General features: G+C 39.5%; 1 protein-coding gene across 17 annotated transcripts in view; it reads right to left on the reverse strand.

Annotated features, from left to right (window-relative positions):
- Positions 1 to 26,325, reverse strand: part of dlg1b (discs large MAGUK scaffold protein 1b) — a 314,786-nt gene that overhangs the window by 267,504 nt on the left and 20,957 nt on the right. For all 17 annotated transcript variants that reach the window (XM_079820292.1, XM_079820293.1, XM_079820290.1 and 14 more), the window contains exon 3: positions 18,463 to 18,626. In XM_079820292.1, the coding sequence (XP_079676418.1) occupies positions 18,463 to 18,626 (164 nt within the window). The remainder of the gene's footprint in view (positions 1 to 18,462; positions 18,627 to 26,325) is intronic.

Raw genomic sequence — 26,325 nt, forward strand, 5'->3', positions numbered from 1 at the left:
GTTATTCTAGGGCCCTATGAAATCCGTTTTATTTTTTCTCAAATTCCGTTTTATTTTTTTTCAAATTCCGTTTTTTGGGATTTATTTTTAGCCCTTTCGTTTTTTTCGGAGTTGCTTGTTTTCTTTTCACTTCTAAGCAGTATTGACTTTAAAAATTCAATTACACAAACTCACAATTCAGCTTTTTTATTTAAACTGTTAATATATTCAGCAAAGCACCTTCAAAATTCTCCAAAATTCAGCCAAACCAAACAAATCTCTGGCCAAAAATAACAGTAACATGAAGGTAACAGAGTTAGAAGGTAGGATTGATGAATATTAAATTAAAGATTAAATGCAGCCATGCTGCAGGGAGACTGAAACAACGCTACGTGCCTAACATAAATGAACATGTCCAAAGAACAACAGGCAAAATAAAACTACTTTCTTGTAGATACAAGCAGGCATGCGTTGCTTTCTAAGGCATTTCCCATCTTTTGCCCACATCTCCATTGAAGTACATGATGGTAAGGCACTTGGTGTTGAGCTCAGTAAGAGACTCTCTCTTGTCAGTGAGCAGTGTCTTGTACTTGCTGAAACTCCTCTCACAGTCAACAGAACTGACTGGGAAGTATATGTAGGACATGGCAATGTTTGCAATGGCTGGAAATCTTTGGCTTGTACCTTTCCAGTAGTCAGCAAGGTCCAAGGAAGCTGAGATGCCTTCATTTCTGACACAGTGTTGATATGCGGCCCACTGCTCACTGAGCTCTGGAGATGCCGGGGTCTTCAATTCCCTCAGTGTGCCATAGGCTTCAATCTGCCTTTCCATGGCAGGAGCCTGTCTGGGATCAAACACTCTGATCATCTTGTAGATTTTTTTGGCAGGATGGACATCCCAGTGCTTTGAAAAATTTTCAAATGCAATGTGAAATCCATCGTGAAGGTGATCCAACATATCCCTTTTCTTTGGCATTGTCATTTGGTTCAGCAGCTCATCAGTTTTTACCCCAAAGCCAAGGGTTTTGGCTGTTCCATTGACTAAAAAGGAACCAAGATCTTCCATGATGTTGTATGCAGAGACTGCTACAGGAGTGTGGGTGCCCTCCAGCACTTTCAGAGCTGTAACCAGTTTCCCACACCCTTCAGAGATGAAGGTCAGCTTGAAGTGGAGGGCCTCTTGTTTTTCATCGGTTTCAACCAGCTCAATGATGTTTCTTACTGCCTGAGCAGAAGACTTCTCAGCTAAGAAGAACTCCTTGTACAGGTGGACATGTTCAGCATGGTATTGAACAGTATTCCGTTCAGTGCTCAGCTTTTTTCTGTGACACAGAGAGCCGAGCCGTGTCGCGTCTCTCACAACGCGCGCGCACTGAAGGCAGATCGCGCGCAGTGAACGCAGTGTCAGCTGTCCTGTGACTAAAGTAAAGTCACTAAAGTAGCTTAGAAACTCAACCGTTATAGGCATGTATTTTAATACCTTTGAAGTAAGTACTGCAGCTTCATAATGAATAGAGACGGTATGAGTAATTCACACACACACACACACACACACCATCACTCTCTCATTAATGCATTCTAATAAATGTAATGTAGGCCTATGTGCTAATGTCTCTGTATCTGATGTACAACAAACAGAAATCTGCCCGATAGACAATAACTGCTGAAAGTGAGCCGTTTCCTTCAAGTACTTTAAAATCACAAAGAAATGCACTTTTTCATTAGAAAAAAAAAATCCACCTTTAATAGTAGAAAATATTTACAGTACAAACCTTATCAGTGAACTTGCTCAAAAACCTTATGAGGGCAAAAAAAAAAAAAAACATTCAAAATAATCGTTCATTAATCGTAATCGAGGTCAAATGTTCAATTAATCGAGGTTTTTATTTTTGGTCAAATCATTACAGCCCTATTAAGTTAGCACTTTTAAACATCCGTTCACTTAAAAACAAATCATTTCTAGTCAACGACTTAATATCCACAAACAACCTAGATTTTTTGCTTCTAAATGAAACGTGGCTAGAAGACAGCTGCAGTGCAACAGTCCTCAATGAAACAGCCCCTCCTAACTTTACTTTTATGAGTGTCTGCAGACCAGTCAGAAGGGGTGGAGGGGTCGCAGCTCTATTTAAAGATGTCTATCAATGCAAGCAAGTATCATTTGGTGACTATTTGTCTCTAGAATATCTGGGCATTGTGCTAAAAGGTGCACCACGCATCCTGCTTATCATTATTTATAGGCCTCCGAAATATTCTCCGGCCTTTATTGATGACTTCACAGAGCTGTTATCAGCAATCTCATCTGAGTATGACTGTTTTGCTATTGCTGGGGATTTTAACATTCACATTGACAATGCTGAATCCAGTACAACAAAAGATCTCATGACTGTTCTTAACACTTTTGATTTGACACAACATGTACACGGACCCACACATGATCGTGGACACACTCTAGATTTACTTATCAGTAAGGGTCTAAACATTTCATCGATAGTAATTAAGGATGTGGCACTGTCTGATCATTTCTGTATTTTCTTTGATATATCAATCTCTCCTGCCATTGAAACTAGATCTGTCTCTGTCAAAAAGAGATGCTTAAATGAGAACACTAGTGTGCTGTTTATGAAGGCTATATCTCTAACACCAAGCATATCTGCAGACTCTGCAGTGTTTCCCCTAGAATTTTTTTCAGCAGCGGTGCTGTTACGTGCCGGAGGTTGTTACCAAGCCGCTCGTCGGGGGGTCCGGGGGCATGCACCTCCGGAATAAAAAAAAAAAAAAATAACTTAAACCATGACTTCTGGCAAGTTTTGTGGATAGAAATAGACATTTTGAACATTAAAATCCAAATTAAGCTTTTCATTAGTTTAAAAGGTGACTAGCTTATAGCCTATTTTACTTCAATAACCTGCAGGGATGTGCAGAAAGTTCCTAAGGGGCAAGGGGTCAAATGTAAGAAAGGGGCAATATGTAAAAAAAAACCCACAAAAAAACCCAAAGTGTTTGGATACTATTTTATGTTTTTGCAAAAAGTCTCATGCTGATCAAGCCTGCATTTATTTAATCAAAAATACCAGAAAAAACAGTAGCCTAATATTGTGAAATATTACATGATTTTTTTTTTTTACCTTAAGTTTTTATAAATCAAATATATATATTGTTGTTTTGATTCACATTATGGCTCAATCGTCACCAAGTTTATTAGATGCTGCCCCTTTAAGACGCAGATCTAAAATCATTCTCCCTTTTACGCCCATTTAAGCTAAACTGTGTTTAAGTGAATACTCTCCAAGCCTGTCATTTTGAGATATAGGCTATTTTGTTGTGTATTTGATGGTTTAGTCGCGCACACGAAGCATATGTGCAAGTCGGTCCGTTTCGCAGCGTGCGTACACACACACACACACACACACACCCGCCTTGAACTTGGAAACAGCGTCTATTGCGCGGATTATTGTGCTTTTAATTTAATCAAACACGTTCTACAATTTAGCCAAAGTGGAGAGTGCATTTGACAACAATCACGGATTGTGCTGAATCTGACGTAAAATGCATGTTTGGGGAGAAATGACAGCGCGCGCTGTGAAGGGAAGGAAGTTGTGCTAGACGATGCGCGAGCATAGTTTATAATAGTTTTACCTCATATCTTCTTTTTTTAATCCTTGGAAGCGAAAATAAGATTAATATCACAGCCCTGTGATATTGTGAAAGTGTGAGCAGACTACATTTTTGTTTAGTTCTCTGGCCATCGTCAATCTCTCCCTCTCTCTCCTTTACAGTGTGTAAGTGAATGTCGTGATATTACTGATCATGTGAAGATTTTGCAGTGGCGCTGAAAATCCAGCCGCGGCGCTGCGCCGCTGTGAATACATTGTAGGGGAAACACTGCTCAGTTGATCTTCTCCTTGACTCTTTTAACTCACAAGTTAAGAGTGTAATTGATGATATTGCCCCTGTGAAAGTCAGAAAAAAGAGTGGCAAACAAAAAGCACCTTGGAGAAACTCAACAGCAGTGCAATTAATGAAAAGACAATGCAGGAAATCTGAACGCATGTGGCGAAAGACAAAACTTGTAGTCCATTACAACATCTATAAAAACAGTCTTCGTGCTTTCAATGTGGAACTAGGCAAAGCTAGACAGACCTTCTTTTCAAATATTATAAACAGAAACATAAACAACACACGCACTCTTTTTGCTACTGTTGAGAGACTAACAAACCCCCCCCCCCGAGTCACATTCCCAGTGAAATGCTCTCAGACAGCAAATGCAGTGAGTTTGCTTCCTTCTTCTCCGAGAAAATCATTAATATCAGAAATGCGATCAGCACATCCTTGAGTTGCTCTGAGGTGAGTCAGATCAGACCACAACCTCAGAAAGTTATTATGACTGATTTCGAAGCAATTGATGGTAAAATTTTAGAGGAAACGGTACAGCACCTTAACGCCTTAAGCCCTGAAGGTATTTTTTGAGTTTTTTTGTCTGAGTGACATATACAACTTTAAAGACTCATAACTCCAAAACTGTAGTAAGGAGAGTCAAATGGTAGGTATCATTTGTTAGCAAACATTTTATATTTTTGGAAAATATAAATTTTATTATATTTGGACAATATATTGCTGAGAAACTTCTGATAAAAGGGAATATTTTAAAATATTTTTTTAATAATTTTATAAATATTTCTTATTTAACATTCAATAACTCAGGAAGGAAATAGGGCAGCAGAAAAAAAAATTGGTGATGTTCTCCTATATGTGGTCTGCATCTGGATCAAATTTTGTGGCGATATCATAAAGTAATCAAAAGTTACAGCATTTAGAACAAAGGTAGCCTTTTTGTTCAGTCCTTGACATTTACAAAACTGTTGTTTTCTGAGAGAAATACACAAATTTAAAGACTCATAACTCAAATTATAGCAAGGAGAGTCAAAAAGTATGTATTATTTGTTAAAACACTTAATATTTTTAGAAAATATAAATTATTATTACATTTGGACAATCTAATGCTGAGAAACTGCTGATAAAACATTATATTATTACAATATTATGTATATTATATTATATATATTATATAATAACACATAATGGGTATCATTTTAAAGCTTAGAATCTCAGCTTTTCAATGAATCTATCATTTTTTATATGCTCTTGACGAGCGCTGAGTTATTAATCTAAACCAGAGTGTACCGCCCCCGGGCGCCCTCTAGCTGCTATATAACGTAAATGGCCATGTTCTGCCAACCTGCACTGATCAACACATCATCTGTGAGGAATATCTCGTGATCGACGCAATGGATTATGGTGTCCTTGGTCTCTTTTTAATCGTGGGAATCTCCTGCAAAGAAGGTTGTGCCATGTTTAACGATCGGAGAAAGTTTCATGAAGCTACAAGCGTAAACGCGACTTTAAAGCTACTGTTTATTAGCGTATGTGCTCCTGTCAGGCTATAATGTGTAATAATTCAATGAGCCATATTTTCTGATCCGAGTGACGGATTATGATGTCCTTGGTCTCTTTTTAATCGTTGGAATCTTCTGTAAATAATGTTGTGCCATGTTTAACGATCGGAGAAAGTTTCATGAAGTTGCAAGCATAAACGTGACTTTTGTGCAAAAATAGCATGTGCTCCTGTCAGGTTTCATGTACATAATTCAATAAATCATAACTTCTGATCTGAGTGGCCGATTATGGTGTCCTTGGTCTTTTTTTAATCGTGGGAATCTGCTGTAAATAAAGGCGACTTTAGCACAACGTTAGCATATTTAGCATATTTGCGCCTGTGAGGTTATAATTCAATGAGTGAGAACTTTGGATGAGAGTGACGGATTGTTGTGTTCTTGGTCTCTTTTTAATCGTGTGAATCTGCTGTAAATAAGGGTGTGTCATTTTTAACGATCGGAGCTTGTTTCATGAAGTCACCAGCAAAAACGCCAAGTCTAAGCAACTGCTATTTTTGTACTCCGCTCATGTGCTCCTGTGAGGTTTTCTGTGTGCCATATCTCAACGAGGGATATCTATAGATCTAAAAGACAGATTATGGTGACGTTGGGCTCTTTTTAATTGTGAGAATCTGCTGTAAATAATGATGTGCCATTTTCCACGTTTCATGAAGATACAAGCGAAAAACGGCACATGAATGCTGCATCAGTATATTATTTACATATGGGTCTTGCAGGACTTAACTTACAAAAACTCGCTAAAAGTTTAGTCAAAGCCCAAAACAATTAGGCTTGTTGTATTCTGCTCCACGAGACCTTTCAAATGACATATGACACATGACTATCTGAGCTGTATGATGTGATTGACACATGGCAGAACATAATAATCCCCCCCCCCTCCATAAATTATGATTTTTTTTTCCATTTTATCAGCAAATAACTCATCACTACTTTGGAGATAATCATAATGGCTACATTCATTGTAAAGTTTAGACTCTAAGCTTTCAAATGACACCTATTTTGTGTTGATCAATGCAGTAGTTTTGAAAAATATGACAATTAATTTGTGTCACAGCTAGGTGGCGCCCTCGGGCGGTACACTCCGTTTTAGATAAATAACTCAGCACTCGTTTTGAGTATCCCAACATGGATAGATGCATTGAAAAGCTGAGATTCTAAGCTTTAAATGATACCTAATTTATGTTATTACATTCAGTGGTTGCTTAGTAACCCCCCCCCCGCGAAAAAAAATCGCGGGGGTTTCCCAGGGCTGGGACACTTCGGGTTTAAGGGGTTAAAACATCAACCTGCGCCCTTGACACACTCCCCACTTCTTTTTTCAAAAGTGTGTTTAACTGTTTAGAAGCAGATCTCCTAGAAGTGGTAAACGCCTCACTTCTTTCTGGGACTTTTCCAAACTCCCTTAAAGGTCCCATGGCATAGCATTTTTCTATTATTTTATAATGTTTCCTGAGGTGTACTTATATTGTTAGTATGATTTTTACATCATAAAATGTCATAATTTAGAAATAAAAGGCGTTGTTTCTATACTGCTGTTTGCCCTGTGGCTGAATGCCCTGTTTCAAGAGGCGTGTCTGCTGTGAGACTTCAGTGAAAACGCCCACTGTTGTGATTGGCTGACATCTTTGCATTTGAAATGAGCGGAGGGGGCGTTGTTTAACGAGGTCTACGAGGCACGAGCAGGCACGAGCTGCTGCCAGAGAGACGGACCTGAGTTCACTTCTCATCAGTTCTCTCAGCATGTCTCAGTTCAGGGTGAACTGTTGTAGTTACAGCATATACTTCAGGTTATTAGTTTATTTCTAGTCGGAGGGGCTGTCACTCATGTCAGAAAGTTAGTAACTTTAGTAAATTATGGATCAGCGCTGACTCGAGACGCGAACCGTTTAGAACGATTCAGTCCGATTTGGTGAACTGATTCGGTTCACTAAAAAGAACCGATTCAAAAGAATGATTCGTTCGCGAACCGGACATCACGGAGACGGAGCGATTGCTAACAAAGTTATTTATAGTAACTACTGAGTTGTGAGAGCGCTGTCTGTCAGCGCGAGTTTATTGTGTTTGTATCTGAGAGTTCTGAATAAACAGTCCCAGTCACGCCGAGTCAGTCTTCATCATTATTCTACCAACTTTGTAACACATGCAATGTACCATTACAGCGAGATGAACGAGTTAGTAAGTATTGATTAAAGCATTATTTCTAGATATGTTCCAATCATATGAAAAGCGCCAGTGACGCGCATTGAGTACACAGCGCAAACAAAGACACAACAGCAGTAATCGAATGTAATCCAGTTTATTGTGGGGAAAGCTGGCTAGCCTAGCCGGATACCCTCACGCTTACCCCCCTTCTGTTTAATCTCACGCCGCGTTTGGTGCCTCCGCTGTGGGCCAGATGCAGTACTAGGGTCGGGGATGTTGAAGGCCGAGCTTCAGCGTGCGTGAGGTTTATCTCTAAAGATGTGGCTCTGCCTATGTTGAGCAGAAACTCCCGACTGTATGCACATTTAAGAACAGAGACTCGACGAGGACGTACAAAAACACTGACTCACAAGATAGAAAACACCGTTCTGTCGGGAGAGAGAGAAGCCGCAGCGTGTGCACGAATAATAAATAATTAGCTACACATAAGAAATCACTGATCACAGATCAGAAGGAACTGAAAAAAGACTTCTGTTTTCATTTGTACATCCAAACACTGAGAAACTGCCAGCATTCACTCGTTCACAACCCATGATCTCTCGAGCGTTTGCATGGGCGTGCCAGATTCTCTGGGCGGAGGAAAGGGAGGTAACCGTTCCTGCTTGGACGTCAAACCAGGAGACTTCAGGATTGGCTCGTCTGGCCTGTCATTTTCTCAAAGGCAGAGAAAGACAGCCACAACTCGGTTTTACACCAATCAACATTTCTATCCACTTTGGGACAATATTCAGGCTAGGGGAACTCATATTAATGTTGAAATACCTCATAAAATGAAAGTTTCATGCCATGGGACCTTTAAAACTGCAGTAGTAAAGCCTCTCCTTAAAAAGAGAAATCTGGATAACTCCATACTGAGCAACTACAGACCAATCTCAAATTTCCCCTTCATAGGCAAGATCATTGAAAAAGTTGTTTTCAGTCAGCTGAACAAATTCTTGAGCTCAAATGGATACTTTGACAATTTTCAATCTGGTTTCCGACCGCATCACAGCACAGAGACAGCGCTCATAAAGATTATAAATGATATTCGCCTCAATACAGATACAGGCAAAACATCAATTCTGGTACTACTCGACCTCAGTGCTGCATTCGACACTGTTGACCACAACATACTCCTTGACAGGCTAGAAAATTGGGTTGGGCTTTCTGGAATGGTCCTCAAATCGTTCAGGTCATACTTAGAAGGGAGAGGTTATTATGTGAGTATAGGTGACCATAAGTCTGAGTGGACATCCATGACATGCGGAGTCCCACAAGGGTCAATTCTTGCACCACTTCTATTCAACCTATACATGCTGCCAATGAGCCAAATAATGAAAAATAACTAAATGGCTTACCACAGCTATGCTGACGACACCCAGATCTACTTAGCCCTATCACCTAATGACTACAGCCCCATTGACTCTCTATGTAAATGCATTGATGAAGTTAACAGTTGGATGTGCCAAAACTTTCTTCAGTTAAACAAAGACAAAACTGAAATCACTACATTAGGAAACAAAGATGAAATTCTCAAGGTGAACGCATATCTTGAGGCTAAAGGTCTAAAATCAAAAAGTCAAGTCAGGAATCTTGGTGTGATTTTGGAGTCAGACCTGAGTTTCAGTAGTCATGTCAAAGCAATAACTAAATCAGCTTACTATCATCTGAAAAATATTGCAAGAATTAGAAGCTTTATTTCCAGGCAAGACTTAGAGAAACTTGTTCATGCTTTTATCACCAGCAGGGTGGACTATTGTAATGGTCTTCTCACTGGCCTTCCCAAAAAGACCATTAGAAAGCTGCAGCTCATACAGAACGCTGCTGCCAGGATTCTGAGCAGAACCAGAAAATATGACCATATCACACCAGTCCTCAGGTCTTTACACTGGCTTCCAGTTACATTTAGGATCGATTTTAAAGTACTATTACTTGTATATAAATCACTCAATGACCTAGGACCTCAATACATTGCAGATATGCTGATTAAATACAAACCCAACAGATCACTCAGATCATCAGGATCAAGTCAATTAGAAATACCAAGGGTTCACTCAAAGCAAGGAGAGTCTGCTTTTAGCTATTATGCCAGCCGTAGCTGGAACAAGCTTCCTGAACAGATCAAATGTGCTCCAACAGTAGCCACTTTCAAATCCAGACTCAAAACACATCTGTTTAGCTGTGTATTTACTGAATGAGCTATGCCACTGTAAGCAATTACTCAATGAGCTCTGTGCTTTGTCCGAACTGCTTGCACTTTAATTATGTGTTTCAATTTAATTATACTTTTTTTTTTTTTTTATATTTTTTTTTTTTTTGTTAAAAGGTCCCATGGCATGAAATTTTCATTTTATGAGGTTTTTCAACATTAATATGAGTTCCCCTAGCCTGAATATTGTCCCCAAGTGGATAGAAATGTTGATCGGTGTGAACCCGAGTTCTGGCTGTCTTTCTCTGCCTTTGAGAAAATGACAGGCCAGACGAGCCAATCCTGAAGTCTCCTGGTTTGACGTCCAAGCAGGAACGGTTACCTCCCTTTCCTCCGCCCAGAGAATCTGGCACGCCCATGCAAGCGCTAGAGAGATCATTGCTTGTGAACGAGTGAATGCTGGCAGTTTCTCAATGTTTGGATGTACAAATGAAAACAGAAGTCTTTTTTCAGTTCCTTCTGATCTGTGATCTGTGATTCCTGATGTGTAGCTAATTATTTATTATTCGTGCACACACTGCGGCTTCTTTCTCTCCCGACAGAGCGGTGTTTTCGTGTTTTCGATCTTGTGTGAGTCAGTGTTTTTGTACGTCCTTGTCGCGTCTATCAGTTCTAAAATGTGCATACAGTCGTTTCAGCTCAACATCAGCAGAGTAACATCTTTAGAGATAAACCTCACACACGCCGAGGCTCGGGCTGCACTGACTCGGCCTTCAACATCCCCGACCCCCAGTACTGCATCTGGCCCACAGCGGAGGCACCAAACGCGGCGTGAGATTAAGCAGACAGGGGGTAAGCGTGAGGGTATCCTAGCCAGCCTAGCCCCACAATAAACTGGATTACATTCGATTACGGCTGTTGTGTCTTTGTTTGCGCTGTGTACTCAACGCGCGTCACTGACGCTTTTATTTTATTTTAAAAATAATGCTATTATCAACACTTACTTTTAACTCGTTCATCTCGACAGCTGTAATGGTACTTTGCATGTGTTACAAAGTTGGTAATAATGATGAAGACGGACTCGGTGTGACTGGGACTCGTGTTTATTCAGAACTCTCAGATACAAACACAATAAACTCACGCTGACTGACAGCGCTCTCATAACTCAGTAGTTACTATAAATAACTTTGTTAGCAATCGCTGAGCTCAGTCTCTGGTACATTAGTGATGTCCGGTTCGCGAACAATCTTTCTTTTGAACCGGTTCTTTTTAGTGAACCGAATAAGTTCACCAAATCGGACTGAATCGTTCTAAACGGTTCGCGTCTCCAGTCAGCGCTGATCCATAATTTACTAAAGTTACTAACTTTCTGACATGAGTGACAGCCCCTCCGACTAGAAATAGTCTAATAACCTGAAGTATATGCTGTAACTACAACAGTTCAGACATGCTGAGAACTGATGTGAAGTGAACTCAGGTCCATCCGTCTCTCTGGCAGCAGCTCGTGCCTGCTCGTGCCTCGTAGACCTCGTTAAACCACACCCCCTCCGCTCATTTAAAATGCAAAGATGTCAGCCAATCACAACAGTGGGCGTTTTTACTGAAGTCTCACAGCAGACACGCCTCTTGAAGCAGGGCATTCAGCCACAGGGCAAACAGCAGTATAGAAAAAATGCCTTTTATTTCTAAATTATGACATTTTATGATGTAAAAGTCATACTAACAATATAAGTACACCTCAGGAAACATTATAAAATAATAGAAAAATGCCATGCCATGGGACCTTTAAGGCTGTCTGGGTGGAAGAGGTTGAGAGACGGGGGAGCGATAAATCGAAATCCTTCCGGTGCGAGGACGATCCGTTTAGATCTGCTCTGACGGATAGATCTGTATAGCCTTGGTGGTAAGAGGAAGGACCGTGTAGATCCGCTCTGACGGTCAAACAAAGTAGAGAAAGCCCTGGTGTTCCTGTCCAGGAAGATTTGTCTGTAAGGGTAATGTTTAAATGCACAGTTACCTGACAAATATTTTTTAAAGTAAACCTGACTCTCCATTTTCTTCCACCCCAGATAGGGGATTTCATCTTTATTTTTATTTCCTTTTAATTCCTATTATATATTTTTATTTTATTCACTTATGACTATTTTAACTTCATTTCTGTGTAAAGCACTTCGAATTGCCACTGTGTATGAAATGTGCTATACAAATAAACTTGCCTTGCCTTGCCTTGCCTATATAGAACACATAGCTTAATCAGGAACCATGCGCACCCATAAAACTTGCCACAGCACACAGTCAAAATTAATTATAAATGCGTCGTGAAAAAACAGTAAGGAGACTGAACATTTTAATAATTTATTGATAATGTTTTCTGTGTTTTTGGCTGCAGACATTAAGTCGACGATTCTGACTCTTCATCTCCATAGTAGTGGAAGCTATGCACGCTTCACACGGATTACATAATCTGAGAATATTTGTTTGCCACTTGAAATGAAATTTCAAGCTTTCTATAGATATATTTCTCATGTCTGTGAGGCAAGTCATGCCTCCATGTCATGCAGTAAGCGCTATACTTCAGCTTCCATACTAGAGCTTAGATTGGGCCCAAATAAATCAAGCCCGACTCTACCCAAGCCCGTTGTGTCTGAGCCCGGCCCGACAAATTAACAGTAATTATGAGCCCGAGCCGGATTTAAACCTATCCATTTTACAACCCCAAATCAGAAAAAGTTGGGACAGTATGGAAAACGCAAATAAATAAAAAAAGAAGTGATTTCTAAATTTACCTTGATTTGTATTTCATACAAATATGAACAATATGACAATATGAACACAAAATATTTCATGTTTTGTCTGGTCAACTTCATGTCATTTGTAAATATGCATCCTTTCCTGTCATTCAGACCTGCAACACATTTCAAAAAAAGTTGGAACAGTAAAGCATTTACCACTGTGTAATGTTGCCATTCCTTTTCACAACACTTAAAAGACGTTTAGGGAGTGAAGACACCAAGTGATGAAGTGTTTCAGGTGTAATTTTGTCCCATTCTTCCTGCAAACAAGTCTTAAGGTGGGCAACAGTACGGGGTCTTCGTTGTCGCATTTTGCACTTCAAAATGCGCCACACATTCTCTATTGGAGACAGGTCGGGACTGCAGGCAGGCCAGTCAAGTACCCGTACCCTCTTCCTCCGCAGCCAGGACTTTGTAATGTGTGCAGAATGTGGTTTTGCATTGTCTTGTTGAAATATGCATGGACGTCCCTGGAAAAGATGTCTTCTTGAAGGCAGCATATTATGCTCCAAAATCTCTATGTACTTTTCAGCATTAATGGTGCCTTCACAGAAGTGCAAGTTACCTTTGCCAAGGGCACTGACACAACCCCATACCATGACAGACCCTGGATTTTGGACTTGTTGCTGGTAACAGTCTGGATGATCCTTTTCTTCTTTGGTCCGGAGCACACGGCGCCCATTCCTCCCAAAAAATAACTCAAATACTGATTCATCTGACCACAGTACACGTTTCCACTGTGTGATGGTCCATCCCAGATGCCTCCGAGCCCAGAGAAGTCAACGGCGCTTCTGGACACTGTTAAAGAGCACCTATTATGGCATTTAAAATGTTCCAAATATTGTTTTAGAAGTCCCCAACAACAGTTTTGCATGCATGCAATGACAAAAAGACTTTAGTTTTCTTAAAATATGCATTTATTTTTACCTGTTTTGACAGCGATTCTCAAATGATTCCTTTAGTGATTCACTTTTCAAAACCCCGCCTTTATGTGACGCTAATCTGCGGTGATTGGTCCGATGACCCAGTCAGTTGTGATTGGTATAGTCTGTGCAGATATTTCCGGAAACGGAACGCCCATCAAAGTCTTATAGTGACAGTAATTTGTTAATATGTGTCAGGAGTTATGAATATGAAAACCGCGTCTGTACCGTTTGATTGTAGTATGAGCCTCAGCTGATCTCATTCATAAAAAAACTCCTCTATTCTCCTCACGAAGACTCGCGACAAATCAACATCCCTCAGGGCTTTTAGTTCAAAAGTGTGCAGATGAGGAGACATATTGATAGATTCTCATATGTCTGTGTCAAATTTCTAAACAGAGGAGTATTTTTTATTCAATACTTCCTCAAAATGCGCATATGTAGACTAATCATGAGCGATTGAGTCTCTTATGTGTTGTTTTCAATTCATACTGGCAGCCGGATGGCGCTCTGTGCACATGTAGTCCATATATGGTACAGACAGACGAAGAAGATACCATGTGCCATAATAGAAGCTTCCTGAGATCGCGAAACATGCAGACATTTGAAGACTAATAAACACACAATCGCGACAATGTATGGTTTGTCTTCAAGCCACTTAGTCTTCAAATGCTCATCCTTGGGCAGATGAAAAAAGTTTGCTTTTGAGTCACACTTCAGAACACAGCGTCTCGTCGCCATGATGTTTTCTAGTTTTCACTGGCGTCTTGAAGCGCAATAAGTGGGCGTATCGTATTCAAATAACTTGACAAGTTGACGTCATCTAGTCAGAGAAAAAGCTTCGGTCTTCTAACGATTCTTAAAAATGACTCAGAGTCGACTCTTACTTTTGAAAGAAAATAACTATATATACGGTGCACTGTCATATTTCAAACTTTGCAGGATGTTTTTGTTCACTTAGATCTATGTTACACACTACATGAAAGGTAAATTTCAAAATTCCATGATAGGTGCTCTTTAACATAGGGCTTCCTTTTGGCACAGTACAGTTTTAACTGGCATTTGTGGATGTAACTACGTATTGTGGTACTTGACAAAGGTTTGCCAAAGTAGTCCTGAGCCCATGTGGTGATATCGCTTATAGATGAATGACGATTCTTGACGCAGTGCCGCCTGAGGGATCGGAGATCACGGTTGTTCAGCTTAGGCTTGCGCCTAATTCCTCCAGATTCCTTGAATCTTTTAATTATGTTATGCACTGTTGAATGTGAAATATCCAAATCTCTTCCTATCTTTCTTTGAGGAACATTGTTTTTAAACATTTCAATCATTTTCTCATGTATTTGTTGGCAAACTGGCGATCCTCGGCCCATCTTTGCTCCTAAAGGATTAGACCTTTCTTGGATGCTGTTTTTGTACCAAATCATAATTACAATCACCTGTTGACATCACCTGTTTCAAATCACATCATTATTTAACCATTTTACCTCATTACTAGCCCTAAACTGCTCCTGTCCCAACTTTTTTTGAAATGTGTTGCAGGTCTGAATGACAGGAAAGGATGCATATTTACAAAATGACATGAAGTTGACCAGACAAAACATGAAATATTTTGTGTTCATATGGTCTGCAATGAAATACAAGTCAAAGTAAATTTAGAAATCACTTCTTTTTTTTCTTTTTTTTTGCGTTTTCCATACGGTCCCAACTTTTTCTGATTTGGGGTTGTAATACGTGGGCCGTTATAACTTACATTCTCAACTACAATTCAGAGTTGTTTGAACTAACTACAGAAATCTGTTTAGAATTATCTTGGGATAGTTCACCCTGAAATGAAAATAAAGCCATATTTTACTCACCCTGCTGTTGTTCCAATGCCCTATGTCCTTCTATCTTTTTCGGACCTCAAAAGCAGAAATTTTATAAAACGTCCTGCACGGACTCCTCCATATAATGGCAGGGAATTGTGACCAGGCTAAAACTTTACGAAAAGGATGCAAAAGTATCACGCAATGATATAGTAAGACGCGTGCGTGCCATATATGGAAAGTGTTCAGGAGGCATATAATAAGGTTTTGCGAGAAAAAAAAACGTATTATTCAGTCAAAGTACTGAGCTTGGCCGTTACTCTTTGCACGTTCCTGTGAGTGCGTACGAGCCGTACCCAGGATAAGCACACACACACACACCATTTTGAAAAATCAGGCTCAATAGAAACGAACGCGACTCTCATCTTCTCTATGAGGTATATGATAAGAAATAATACAATAATACTAGGACTGTGTATTGCCAAGAATCTGGCGATACAATACGTATCACGATACAGGGGTTACGATACGATATATTATTATATATTGCGATATTGTAAGAAAGGCAATATATTGCGATATTTCTTTTTTTATAGAAAGATCTAATTTAAAAGAATAAAGAACACAATCATATGCATAAAACCTGACAAGTAACTATTTAATTTAATTAATAAAGTATAATTTATATCACTAATCACTATTTTGTACAATCTTAGTAAAGGGAAATAGTAAAGTGACTGCAGGATTCTTTATGTGTATATGTTTTAAAGGTTCACAGTATAGCAGATTTTTAATTTCTAAACTATTTAACAACAGAAAGTGCATAGTCCATTCCATGACTGAATGACTGTTTTATATTTAATACTGTAAAGTGGTTAGCTTTAAAGCCGTCTATTGTATAAAGTGCTTTTTAAAGTACTGAACTGCAGAGCTGTTGCATCATATCCACATCACTATGATCAGATGCTTTCGTTCTGCTTCCACCGCTGTCAATTTTGTTGTGTGTTTATTTGGTTACCGAGAGGAAAACGTACTGAACATATTCTATCGAAACGTTTATCAGCAGCGCGGATGATGTCGGGGTGTTAAGCGAGCTCTCAGGTTCAATGCGTTTCCAGAGTATTGCATTTTAACTTGGCCTATTTTGCAAACAAAATGACTCTTGTCAATTTCCTTAGTGGCTTCTTTATAGCTGAAGCCAAAATGAGTCCACACTTCAGCTCTGTATACCGCAGGAGCGGAATAATTCTATCGTCTTTTGTGAGCTGGGTTTGCTAATGCACACACTAGCGATGCACGCACCTTCATCTCGCGCTTCTCCGTCTGCGCGTCAGTTACGTTCTGAGGTAACACTGCCATCTAGCGGTTGGGTTTTATACAGTCTGTGGTTTAAACCAAACACAAAGCCACAAATCTTGTATGTAAATAAATAAATATCGATACAGTGTTTTTGAGAATCGATACAGTATCACCAAACATAATATCGCGATATTCAAGTATATCGATATTTTCTTACACCCCTAAATAATACTAATAAAAAGGTAAACCTCCTGAAGTGAATGTTGTGTACCGGTTGTCATGACTACATTGTATGAGCGGCTGCAGTATGCCCTAAGGAACACTTTCCATAGAAGATAGAAGGACATAGGGCATTGAAACAGCAGGGTGAGTAAAAGATGGCTTTATTTTTTATTTCAGGGTGAACTATCCCTCTGAAGCATGTAAACTGTGTTGTTTGTTTATTCAGAATGGAATGGATTGCAAATGGATCCAAATGAAGAAGCGTAACTTTGTACACATTTATTACTTATGCCTACTTTGTAAAAAAATATATATATATAATATTACTGATTATGGCATATTTCTACCCACCCAATTAGGCTAATAAAGTAATGATTAAAATAAAAACAAACGCCTGATCAAGGGCCCGGCCAGGCCCGAGGACTGTGGCGGGAAATATCGGCCCGACCAGGGCTCGGGCAGAGAATCTAAACTCTATTCCACACTCCACACAAACACTTGGATATGCACACATTTATTTAGGTTAACGTTAAAGCTAGCGGCGAAGCTACTTACATGTTTCAAACGATAAGCCATATTTGAGGTTGATTGATGAAAGGCAAACATTTGTATTTCCTGCCGACATGCTGTAATTACCACAAGGACCCGACATTAACGGTTTTTAACAATACTAACGATAGTCGAATATTAGGGTGCAGCCCTAGGATTTTTACTGCTTGTTCAGTTTAGTTACTTAAAATTAGCTAATGAAACAATTCTGTGACAACTTTCTTGTTGTGCTTTTAAGAGGTCATATAGTGATTGAACATTGCTTTCTTTCAGGATATTCTGCATAAGTACATTATTCTGTTCCTCTCTCAAGGGAAAGAGAACATCTGCTACTAAAGTATTCAAGCTCACAAACAGCATGCACAGAGACTTCAGTTAGAGCCATAGAGCGTAAAGACTCCTCTGTCATATTTGTTTTCAGCAGCATCACGCACAGCTACTGAGACTGTAATGCTCCCCGTGAATCCAAAAGGACAGTGTCTTTTCCAACAGTCTTTCTGCAAATGATTTCCAGTAGACTCTTTAAGATGGATTATAGTGAATTCCACCAACAATGACTTTTGTGACAACATGCAAAGCAGGATGACAGATTCTCAAATGACTGACTGATGATTACATAAGAGTGTGTAACAGCAAAAGCACATGTGCTTCGTGTAGGGGAGACATTTCCCATTCAGTTGTGCATTTTGCCAAAAGCATCACAAGCCAACTATGGTCGCAAGTTCCGTTGAACTCAGTTTCCCATAGTTACAAATGTTACAGAACAGTTACAAATGAATTTTAAGAGTAAAAAGGACCAGATGACAGCACTTAAAAAAGGCCTTTCTTTTAAGACTGCTATGTATTCTCAATAAACATGCCAATCAACCATGTCATGTGTGGTTGGTGCTTTGTAATCTGAATGACGTCTAATTAAACGACCATGTTGTGCCATGACTTGTTTAATGAAAAACAAACAGTATGCCACTTTCTTTAAAAACGTCAATGTTTTTACACTGTGAGGTTTGTGAGATGCTGGAAATGTGTTAGCAGGAATTGAATGATATACAAAGTTTTGAACAGCATCAAATTGACCTAAAAGATTACAAATTGGAGCACTCTTACCTCTATGCTGGTGCTAAGGCTGGGCAGGGTGTCTGAAGTCACCGTTGTGCTTTGAATGCTGGAGAAATCCCACAGGTTCACTGAGGGCATTGTATCGGGCACTTTCACCAATTCCCCACATCTCTGATTATCCAATAAGGTCACTTCGTAAAATTCCTGGATATCTGTTAAGAGAGAAAATATGCATTTTCAACAGGAAATGTTTTCAAACTTACTAAAAAGGAAAAGCAAGATATAGGGGCCCACAAAGTATTTAGACACCTAAAAGGGATAGTTTGAAAATTAAATCACATTATTTACTCACCCTCAATCCATCCTAGGTGTATAAAACATTCTTCTTTCAGATGAATACAATCAGAGTTTTATAAAAAAATGTCCTGGCTAATCCAAGCTAGAGCTGGAACTAACGATTATTTTTTCTGTCGACTAATCTAACTATTTTTTTTTTTCCGATTAGTCGACTAATCTAACGATTATTTTTCCGGATTAATCTTATTATTCTTTTTTACTGATTATTGTATTTCAAAGAGGGTAGTGAATTTGTATATTATTTTAACATGAAATCAATGAATGATGACAATATTAATTGTATTTCAGGAAGGGTAGTGTACATAGTATGCCATTTTATAATGAAATATATGAACACAAGAAGCTTTTTAAACATAATATATAATGATACTATTTATCATAAAATGTATACAGAGTAGGCCTAATTAGGAAAAGTTGTTTACTATAGTAGTTGAGTATGATTTACTTATTTATTTGTGTCGATAGCAAACGAAAATGCACTTGTATTTATCTGCAAAAGGTTCACATACAGGAGCTTTCAGCATAGTTTTAATGTATAACTAGTCGTCTATTTTGAAGATACATGTGCATAAACAACGACTAAAGCTGCCAGAAGTTTTTGCCCAAACTTCAAAGACACATTTAAATGATTAAAGCTAGAGGCATATCTTAACTTTAATGTTACTTTAATCATGCAAACTACCTATATACAGCATGTTATTATGCATATGTGTTTGGGACAGAGGGGAACCGGGTCGCATTAACAAGAGATATATGCAGCCCATAATAAATAAAAGCACGAGACGTACTGGGGTCGGAGTGAACACCGGAAAATGTGACCGTCTGTTGCAATACACGCGCCACGGTTCAGCTGCGCGAGAGAACACTGGCAGCAGGGTTGCCAGGTTTTCACTACAAAACCCACCCATTCGTTACTCAAAACTAGCCCAAAACAAGCCCAATCGAGTTTCGGGGAGGTTCTCTGGCAAACATCGCGTTCGGGGTTATAAATATGTGTGTTTTTTTGCTTCAACCCGCGGACATGAGACACAGCCCGCGGCAACAGTAGAAGTAGCCCAATTCCGCGGAAAAAACAAGGACTTGGCAACACTGATTGGCAGTGTGAAAGCTCCCGCTCTCCACGCGCACAGCTCCTGCTCTGCCACCGCGCGCAGTGTGAAACCGGCGTTACAGAGCGAACAAAGCACAGTTTTATTCGGCTTCTGTTTAAAGTACTCCCACACTTTTGAATGTCGCGGTCTGGCTTTATATGATAAATGATAATTTTCACTATGGCCGGGAGCAGAAGCTGCCATTATTCTAGATCTTCTGTTCCATTCTAGAACGTAAATAATGTGCCGTCGACGCATTTAACGCGTCGTTGCAGCCCTAATCCAAGCATTATAATGATAATGCTAATCATTTTCAATTTTGGGTGAACTATCCCTTTAAAGGAACGCGCCAACTTTTTGGGACTTTAGCTTATTCACCGTATCCCCCAGAGTTAGATAAGTCCATACATACCATTCTCATCTCCGTGCGTGCCATAACTCTGTCTGACACACTCACTGCTAGCCTAGCTTAGCACAAAGACTGGAGGTAAATGGCTCCAGCTAGCCTACTGCTCAATAGGTGACAAAATAACGCCAACATTTTCCTATTTAAATGTTGTGATGTGTATAGTTACATCATGTACTAAGACCGACGGAAAATGAAAAGTTGCGATTTTCTAGACTGATATGGCTAGGAACTATACTCTCATTCCTGTGTAATGATCAAGGAACTATTAGCCGTACCATGAGTGCAGCGGCGCAATGATATTATCCCCAGCGCTCTCTGTGCAAGTTGATTGTCACATTGTGTAGCGGACCCTGTCCGAATGATGGCCAGACTTTACTGATATTTCATGGAGTTTATTGAAACCGTTTGATCTCCAAGAAATCACTGTAAGAGCTGAACAAATAAAGCAAAGAAGTGCACATTAACACCTCGTACACAAACTCTCTCTCTTCATAGCATTATCACTAACATACGGCGAAATACACAAAAATACTCATTACAGTTGACAGTAAACAAGCACATACACCTTATGCCTTTTTGGGGGGTGCTTAACAAACTGCAAACTTTAAATCTGCCTAACCACTCCAATGAACCGCGAGCTCTCACTATCGTTCCGTAGACTACAAAATCCGTCAAAATAAAAGTCCCTACTTATTAAGACAGAGAATGCAGACCTTAAACCTATTTAAACCCACAGAAATGTCAAAAATGTACACAAAAAACTAATTATAAGATAAATCACAATGACACGGTTATGTTGACGGAAGTTAGCCTATTTTCAGGCGATGCATAATATCATTGTGCCGCTGGCTGCACTCATGATACAAGAGGTAAAATTCCTTGATCATTACGCTGGAATGAGAGAATAGTTCCTAGTCATATCGGTCTAGAAAATCACAACTTTTAATTTTCTGTCGGTCTTAGTACACAATGTAACTATGCACATCACAACATGTAATGTAAATAGGAAAATGTTGGCGTTATTTTGTCACTTATTGAGCAGTAGGCTAGCTGGAGCCATTTACCTTCAGTCTTTGTGCTAAGCTAGGCTAGTGGTGGGTGCGTCAGACAGAGTTATGGCACGCACAGAGATGAGAATGGTATGTATGGACTTATCTAACTCTGGGGGATACAGGGAATAAGATAAAGTCCCAAAAAGTTGGCGTGTTCCTTTAAGTCACACATAAATGTATGCATTTCATTGCATATACAATTTCATATCAAAAAAGTAATTTCTGCCATTACTTCTAACCAACCGGGCGAATGCATGATTTCAGTTCCCCCCAAGTTCACACTGGGTGTAGTTCATCACATTAACTACATGTTCCTCTAACGTTTGACAACCATAAAGTACCACCACAGAGAAACATGAAATCACTCTTCAGAACATTTTCATTCACTGTTCCTTGCTGGTGGAACGATCTTCCCACCTTCATCCATAATGCAGAATAACTGACAACATTCAAAAGACAGCTGAAAACTCATCTCTTCCGTGAGCACTTAACATCTTAAAAAAAATAATAATAATAATTTCCTCAATTCCATCCCTATTCTAGCTTATGCTACTCTAAGTAATGTCCAAAATTTACATTTTCAGATTTTTCGCCTCTTCATGACGGATCGCTTCCTGTATTCCTCAATTGTAAGGAATCATTTTGATCACTTTGGATAAAAACGTCTGCTAAATTAATAAATGTAAATTTGTGTTAAAAAAGTCTTTCCTATATTTTAATTGTGATTTAAGTATTCAAATGTCTTTTTTACGGTGAGCTGGATACATGTTTTGAAGGTCATTCAAGGACACATTAATTGTGCAGCTTTAAAATCTTGTTCATAACTGATCAGGGTCGCTGATGTGATTTGGTAGCCAATAGCATGCATCTATAAATACACATCCAAGAGTGAACTAGGCTTGCTACGATAGTCGGTGTTGCCGGTGTTACCGGTGTCCAGACTCAACACCGGTTACATCACTTGCCCACCGTGGCACCGCCCACCGTCTTTTTGATTTTTTTATAGTAATAAAATAATTTAGTTCAGTTAGAGAACAGACAATACGAATAAAAACTGAACGTATCTGCTTAATAAAGCAGGATCCGACCGTGAGTCTCGGCAGCGGCAGGAGTCATTCATCAGATTTAAGAGTGAGGAGCTGACTGAGATGATCGCGGAAGATTTGGTTTCAAAGCGAAACGTAAAAGCGCCTATTTAAGGGAGTTTGTCATTTGTTTTGTTGTTGTGTTTTTCATTAAAAATAATAGACTAATGAACCCATAATTCAAGCAACCCGCAGCCGAATTGGCGCTTATTCAAAACCGAAAGTTAAATGTGCACGGCCGCACAGAGCGCGCATTGTTTACTTTCGCCTGTCTCTGCTCCGCTACGCTGACTGCGCGCATTTATTTTTGCCGCGCGCACCCTCGCCCGTGCGGGCGCGTCGAGTATAAACGAGGCTTTACGGACGAACTGTTATTCATTCATGGCGTGCATCTCAATCATAGACTGATCAATGCTTGATCAGTGCCCTGACTACTGAACTACTGAACTGATTGAGACGCACCCATGGCCTCACAGAGCGCGCATTTACAGACGAGCTGTCATTCACGGTGTGTGAATACGCAACACTGGCGCGTTTTCAGTTCAGAGCGGTCGTGTGCATGTTACTTTCGGTTAGATAGAATTAGTGATTTAAAAGCCTCCGCCGGTGATACCGGTATTACCGGTGTTGTCACACATCAATTAACCGGTGGGAAAATGTCCTCACCGTCACATCCCTAGAGTGAACAACAATTTAAAGATTACAAACAAGAGTGTTGACTGAAGCTAGAGGTCATGGGATATTTAAAAGGTCATTCACAGCTGTTACAACATTCATCAGGTTACAATCACAATGATACAAGGGTCAGCAAGCCTACCCTCAACAAAAACAAACAGATGAACTTCTTATCATGAACATTTATTGCACTCATTTGAAAGCCACCACCCAGTCATAAGTAAACACAGTGCACATTTATGTATGAATGTGGCAGAGAAGACAGAAGTTCATACAATTTTAACAATCAAACAAACAGAAACTATTCACACATGCAAAAGGCATATGTGCAGTTTAAAATAAATTAGGGAACTAGTCCCTTCCACAAGCAGAGGGGAAATGACAGCTTGAGAGAATGCTGTGCTGTGCTGTGGTTGGCTACACTCAGCCGAGAGAAAAAATAGCAGAGGGTTACAGTTCATCTTTGCATGGCAGAGATTGGGTAACAGGGCTGAAAATACATGCTGGATCAAATAGAGCTTCACAGAAATGAGAATAAATATTTTTATAATGCACGCAGCTGGTGGGTGATTCCCTCATCTCTGGTTTCCCTGTAGAAATTGTGACTTCACAGCCCCTCTTAAAAAAACACTGGCTTGTATCGGAGCTCCCAGCCTCCCACTAATGTAGAATGAGCAATTGTCCTGCTATGACCATTAATAATTTAGATATAGCATTTTTTAATATCCAAGTCTGAAATGTGATTTTGGTGCCTGTATTAAGGCTGGTCAAAAATAAAAGTTTTGTTCCACAGACACGAAAGTGCTGGATTGGTAAACTAATCTAGGATTTATTTCTTGAGATTAATCGCTGTTCTTTCACTTGTCAATGCCCCTGTAAACCTTAGAGAAGCTGGAGGCTGTCACAGAATCTGACCATTTAAAGGGGTGGTAAAACACATTCTTTTGGAGGCTTGACTGTGTTTGTGGGGTGCACTGTAACATGTGTTCATGCTTCGTTTAAAAAAAAATTGCCTTATTTTTCATATATTTGACCTTTATTCTACATTGCTCTGTCCCTCCTTGTAAAACGGTCTGATGCTTTCCGGGTTGTATGAAGCCAGTCCCTCAAAAATACGCAGTGGGCTCTGATTGGTTAGCTGGCCCAGTGTGTTGTTATTCGCTAAACGCCTAGTGCACGGTTGTCGGAAACGTCACGCCCCTTACCGGAGGCTGTGCTTTGGTCAGTGTTAGAAACAACGGCGTCAATAAAACCATACCAATCTGAGCCCGAATCAGACCCAGAACATTTGAGTGAAGATGATCGAGCAGAACCTGTTCAGTCCTCAAGAGTAAAGACTGCGGATCTATAATGATCGCTACTGAATGGCACTTTAACTTTTGTATTTTTAGAACGATTATAGCCAAATATCTGTCGCAAGAACTAACCCAAAACAAACACTAAGCACTGGCTTTAACTAGTAAGTTAGCCAAATCACACACAGAACCATGTTTAGCATGCCTGTAGATAAACAATACATAAAAGCTCTAATCAAAGAATCATTTACACTAATGCCAGGTTCGCTGTTGAGATTTTAACGTTAGTGTTTGTAACGTTAGGTGTTCGTTGGATAACGTTAAGTATGAATGAGCATTTAACAGACTGGTTTGCAGAACAGCGCTGTCATCTGTTTACTTCCTTGCTACAATGTACAACCTATTACAGGAAAACACATCGATGAAAAATAAATCAGACTTACAGGTTGTGGCCCGTGAACAGCTTCTGTTTGTAAATCCAGCTTTCAAGACAAGCCGTTGTGCATATCCTGTATTGAACTCGCGAAGTTTGTGGAAGTTTGTGTTGTCCTCCGTGAAATGTGCAGCGCGCGCGTCATGCATCCACGCACCGGCAGTGTTTTTTTCACGCAGCTGACGTTGTGCAAATCTGGCATTGAAATCGCGAAAACGGTGGATGTTTTCCTCTGTTAGATGTGCTGCAGGGAGCCCTGCGCGCGCCTGATTCCCCGCTGACTCAAACACACGTGCATATAACATGCTGTATGTTAAACGCTCTGCAACGCACCCCCGTCCCAAGGAAGGCTGAACAGAGCAAGTACCCCAGACCTGCAATCCTGATGAAAATAACAGCGTTTCCTCAGCATCGCGGCAACAACACTCCAGCCTACTATACCACAACAGCGCCGCGATACAAAATGGCCTCACCCCCCCCCCCTTATTTAATATTCTCGGAGGAGGGGTTTATGTAAATATTGAGCCTGTTGATGTCACCAACCCTGGAGGAATGTGTGTAGTCGCCTGCTGGCCGTTTGCTGTAGTTCTTAGAAACTGATTTCTTTAAAAGCAAATATCTCCCTTTGCTTTAAACTTTGAACGTTGTAACTTTGCAGATGTTGTTTATGCTCAAGCAGCAACATTACACGTTAGCTAAAGTTAGAATAGTGAAATCGTGGTTTACCACACCCCTTTAACATCTGACTGACCTCTCAGTCATGCAACTACTCTCAAAATAAAACAATAAATAAATAAATAAATAAATAAAATAAAAACAATCTGAATCTATTTAATGAAAACTAAAGACTAAAGTTATTCAGGTGAAATGCAATGGCCTTTAGTTCACCTTCTCAAAAATATCTTCTTCTTTTTTTTCAATGATCACAGGTATTTTCTGTCCCAAACTACCTGGAAATTGAGACACCTAACATTAAGAAACTGATATTTGTATGTGTGTGCCATTAGTTGCTTCCATCCAAATATTTTTACGCACATTTTGGGATATCGCATAAAATAAACCCATTAAAAAACACATGTGGAAACGCCAAGATCCGCATAAATTCTAGAAACGTGCATTAAAAAAAAAACCTATGCACTTGCACAGCATCTCAAATGTTGGTTTGATCATTCTAAAATGCCTGAGCCAATGTCTGTCATCAGAATGATTTGGTATAATGACCAGAGATGTATAAAGTACTAGAGACACATACTTGAGTAAAAGTACAAGTTCCTTATCAAAAAAGTGACTTGAGTAGAAGTTGAAATGCTCTTTAAGCACCACACTTAAGTAGAAGTACTAAAGTATTCAACATTTTTTGTACTTAAGTATTGCAAGTAGTTTATTTTAAAATGTACTACTCAAGTACTGAAAGTAAAAGTACAAGTATTGTGTTATGTAGTTATTAAAGAAAGTAGTCAAAAGTTTGAACATCATATTGTTTTTATTATTTCAAATGATTAAGCTAAAGGACA

This window comes from Gobio gobio (genome assembly GCF_949357685.1).
Source record: "Gobio gobio genome assembly, chromosome: 6".
In the NCBI taxonomy this organism is placed as follows: Eukaryota; Metazoa; Chordata; class Actinopteri; order Cypriniformes; family Gobionidae; genus Gobio; species Gobio gobio.